We start from the raw sequence: 5,000 nt of genomic DNA, 5'->3' as shown, positions 1-5,000 counted from the left end.
TGCAGCTCTCACGCGGTCGTAGAGCTCGAGGATCAGGTGATACGCCGCCTCATCAGAGCCGAACTGCAGATCCACGATCCTGTCGACACCGAGCTGATGAACATGAACCAGCCGCCGCGACTTCAGATGCTTCCGGCACTGAGACACACACACACACACTCAGTGACATCATCATCATCCACACACACTCAGTGACATCTTCATCATCCACACACACACACTAAGTGACATCATCATCCACACACACACACACACACACACACACTCAGTGACATCATCATCATCAACACACACTCAGTGACATCATCATCATCCACACACACACTCAGTGACATCATCATCCACACACACACTCAGTGACATCATCATCCACACACACACACACACACACACAGTGACATCATCATCATCCACACACACACACTCAGTGACATCATCATCCACACACACACACACACACACTCAGTGACATCATCATCCACACACACACACACACACACACACACACACACTCAGTGACATCATCATCATCATCCACACACACACTCAGTGACATCATCATCATCCACACACACACACACACACACACACACACACACACACACACACACACACACACACACTCAGTGACATCACCATCTTCCACACACACACACACACACACACACACACACACACACACACACACTCAGTGACATCATCATCATCCACACACACACACACACTCAGTGACATCACCATCTTCCACACACACACACACACACACACACTCAGTGACATCATCATCATCCACACACACACACACACACACACACACACACACTCAGTGACATCATCATCATCCACACACACACACACACACACACACACACACACTCAGTGACATCATCATCATCCACACACACACACACACACACACACACACACACACACTCAGTGACATCATCATCATCCACACACACACACACACACACACACACACACACACACACACACACACTCAGTGACATCATCATCATCATCCACACACACACACACACACACACACACACACACACACACTCAGTGACATCACCATCTTCCACACACACACACACACACACACACACTCAGTGACATCATCATCATCCACACACACACACACACACACACACACACACACACACACACACACACACACACACACACACACACTCAGTGACATCATCATCATCCACACACACACACACACACACACACACACACACACACTCAGTGACATCATCATCATCCACACACACACACACACACACACACACACACACACACACACACACACACTCAGTGACATCATCATCATCCACACACACACACACACACACACACACACTCAGTGACATCACCATCTTACACACACACACACACACACACACACACACACACACACTCAGTGACATCACCATCTTCCACACACACACACACACACACACACACACACAGTCAGTGACATCATCATCATCCACACACACACACACACACACACACACACACACACACACTCAGTGACATCATCATCATCCACAAACACACACACACACACACACACACACACACAGTGACATCATCATCATCCACACACACACACACACACACACACACACACTCAGTGACATCATCATCATCCACACACACACACACACACACACACACACACACACACACTCAGTGACATCATCATCATCCACACACACACACACACATACACACACACACACACACACACACTCAGTGACATCATCATCATCCACACACACACACACACACACACACTCAGTGACATCATCATCACACACTCAGTGACATCATCATCATCCACACACACACACACACACACACACACACACTCAGTGACATTATCATCATCCACACACACACACTCAGTGACATCATCATCATCCACACACACACTCAGTGACATCATCATCATCCACACACACACTCAGTGACATCATCATGATCCACACACACACTCAGTGACATCATCATCATCCACACACACACTCAGTGACATCATCATCATCCACACACACACACTCAGTGACATCATCATCCACACACACACACACACACTCAGTGACATCATCATCATCCACACACACACTCAGTGACATCATCATGATCCACACACACACTCAGTGACATCATCATCATCCACACACACACTCAGTGACATCATCATCATCCACACACACACTCAGTGACATCATCATCATCCACACATCATCATCCACACACACACTCAGTGACATCATCATCATCCACACACACACACACACTCAGTGATGGACAGCAATAATAACACGTCAGTCTGAATCCGTACTTTCATGGCGAATCCAGACGGCATGATGTTCTTGGGCCAGTCGAACTCCGTGCAGTGGATCCTGATGCCAGACTCGACCAGCAGCACCGACTTACAGTCCGGCCTAACACACACACACACACACACATCATATCAGCTCATTACTGTCTGTAAACAAACAGACTTCATTCATTCAGGTCTCAACCTCATGCCTGACTGAGACCACTGCAGCTCACCTCTGACCCCTGACCTCTCTCACACACCCCTCACCTGACTGAGACCTGGATCAGACCAGAGGACACTGCAGCTCACCTCTGACCCCTGACCTCTCTCACACACCCCTCCCCTGACTGAGACCTGCATCAGACCGGAGGACACTGCAGCTCACCTCTGACCCCTGACCTCTCTCACACACCCCTCCCCTGACGGAGACCTGGATCAGACCGGAGGACACTGCAGCTCACCTCTGACCCCTGACCTCTCTCACACACCCCTCACCTGACTGAGACCTGGATCAGACCAGAGGACACTGCAGCTCACCTCTGACCCCTGACCTCTCTCACACACCCCTCCCCTGACTGAGACCTGGATCAGACCAGAGGACACTGCAGCTCACCTCTGACCCCTGACCTCTCTCACACACCCCTCCCCTGACTGAGACCTGCATCAGACCGGAGGACACTGCAGCTCACCTCTGACCCCTGACCTCTCTCACACACCCCTCCCCTGACGGAGACCTGGATCAGACCGGAGGACACTGCAGCTCACCTCTGACCCCTGACCTCTCTCACACACCCCTCACCTGACTGAGACCTGGATCAGACCAGAGGACACTGCAGCTCACCTCTGACCCCTGACCTCTCTCACACACCCCTCCCCTGACGGAGACCTGGATCAGACCAGAGGACACTGCAGCTCACCTCTGACCCCTGACCTCTCTCACACACCCCTCCCCTGACTGAGACCTGGATCAGACCGGAGGACACTGCAGCTCACCTCTGACCCCTGACCTCTCTCACACACCCCTCCCCTGACTGAGACCTGGATCAGACCGGAGGACACTGCAGCTCACCTCTGACCCCTGACCTCTCTCACACACCCCTCACCTGACTGAGACCTGGATCAGACCGGAGGACACTGCAGCTCACCTCTGACCCCTGACCTCTCTCACACACCCCTCCCCTGACTGAGACCTGGATCAGACCAGAGGACACTGCAGCTCACCTCTGACCCCTGACCTCTCTCACACACCCCTCCCCTGACTGAGACCTGGATCAGACCAGAGGACACTGCAGCTCACCTCTGACCCCTGACCTCTCTCACACACCCCTCCCCTGACTGAGACCTGGATCAGACCAGAGGACACTGCAGCTCACCTCTGACCCCTGACCTCTCTCACACACCCCTCCCCTGACTGAGACCTGGATCAGACCAGAGGACACTGCAGCTCACCTCTGACCCCTGACCTCTTTCACACACCCCTCCCCTGACTGAGACCTGGATCAGACCAGAGGACACTGCAGCTCACCTCTGACCCCTGACCTCTCTCACACACCCCTCCCCTGACTGAGACCTGGATCAGACCAGAGGACACTGCAGCTCACCTCTGACCCCTGACCTCTCTAACACACCCCTCCCCTGACTGAGACCTGGATCAGACCAGAGGACACTGCAGCTCACCTCTGACCCCTGACCTCTCTCACACACCCCTCCCCTGACTGAGACCTGGATCAGACCAGAGGACACTGCAGCTCACCTCTGACCCCTGACCTCTCTCACACACCCCTCCCCTGACTGAGACCTGGATCAGACCAGAGGACACTGCAGCTCACCTCTGACCCCTGACCTCTCTCACACACCCCTCACCTGACTGAGACCTGGATCAGACCAGAGGACACTGCAGCTCACCTCTGACCCCTGACCTCTCTCACACACCCCTCCCCTGACTGAGACCTGGATCAGACCAGAGGACACTGCAGCTCACCTCTGACCCCTGACCTCTCTCACACACCCCTCCCCTGACTGAGACCTGGATCAGACCAGAGGACACTGCAGCTCACCTCTGACCCCTGACCTCTCTCACACACCCCTCCCCTGACTGAGACCTGGATCAGACCAGAGGACACTGCAGCTCACCTCTGACCCCTGACCTCTTTCACACACCCCTCCCCTGACTGAGACCTGGATCAGACCAGAGGACACTGCAGCTCACCTCTGACCCCTGACCTCTCTCACACACCCCTCCCCTGACTGAGACCTGGATCAGACCAGAGGACACTGCAGCTCACCTCTGACCCCTGACCTCTCTCACACACCCCTCCCCTGACTGAGACCTGGATCAGACCAGAGGACACTGCAGCTCACCTCTGACCCCTGACCTCTCTCACACACCCCTCCCCTGACTGAGACCTGGATCAGACCAGAGGACACTGCAGCTCACCTCTGACCCCTGACCTCTCTCACACACCCCTCCCCTGACTGAGACCTGGATCAGACCAGAGGACACTGCAGCTCACCTCTGACCCCTGACCTCTCTCACACACCCCTCCCCTGACTGAGACCTGGATCAGACCGGAGGACACTGCAGCTCACCTCTGACCCCTGACCTCTCTCACACACCCCTCCCCTGACTGAGACCTGGATCAGACCAGAGGACACTGCA

General features: G+C 54.0%; 1 protein-coding gene across 4 annotated transcripts in view; it reads right to left on the bottom strand.

Moving 5' to 3' along the window:
* Positions 1-5,000, bottom strand: part of nemf (nuclear export mediator factor) — a 36,273-nt gene that overhangs the window by 29,034 nt on the left and 2,239 nt on the right. For all 4 annotated transcript variants that reach the window (XM_079852984.1, XM_079852986.1, XM_079852985.1 and 1 more), the window contains exons 3-4: positions 2,360-2,462; positions 13-138 (exon numbers count right to left, since the gene is read on the bottom strand). In XM_079852984.1, the coding sequence (XP_079709110.1) occupies positions 13-138; positions 2,360-2,462 (229 nt within the window). The remainder of the gene's footprint in view (positions 1-12; positions 139-2,359; positions 2,463-5,000) is intronic.

The sequence above is a fragment of the Squalius cephalus genome (assembly GCF_949319135.1).
Source record: "Squalius cephalus genome assembly, chromosome: 20".
NCBI lineage: Eukaryota > Metazoa > Chordata > Actinopteri > Cypriniformes > Leuciscidae > Squalius > Squalius cephalus.
The sequence above is the reverse complement of the archived record's forward strand: the minus strand, read 5'-3'. Positions and strand labels throughout refer to the sequence as shown.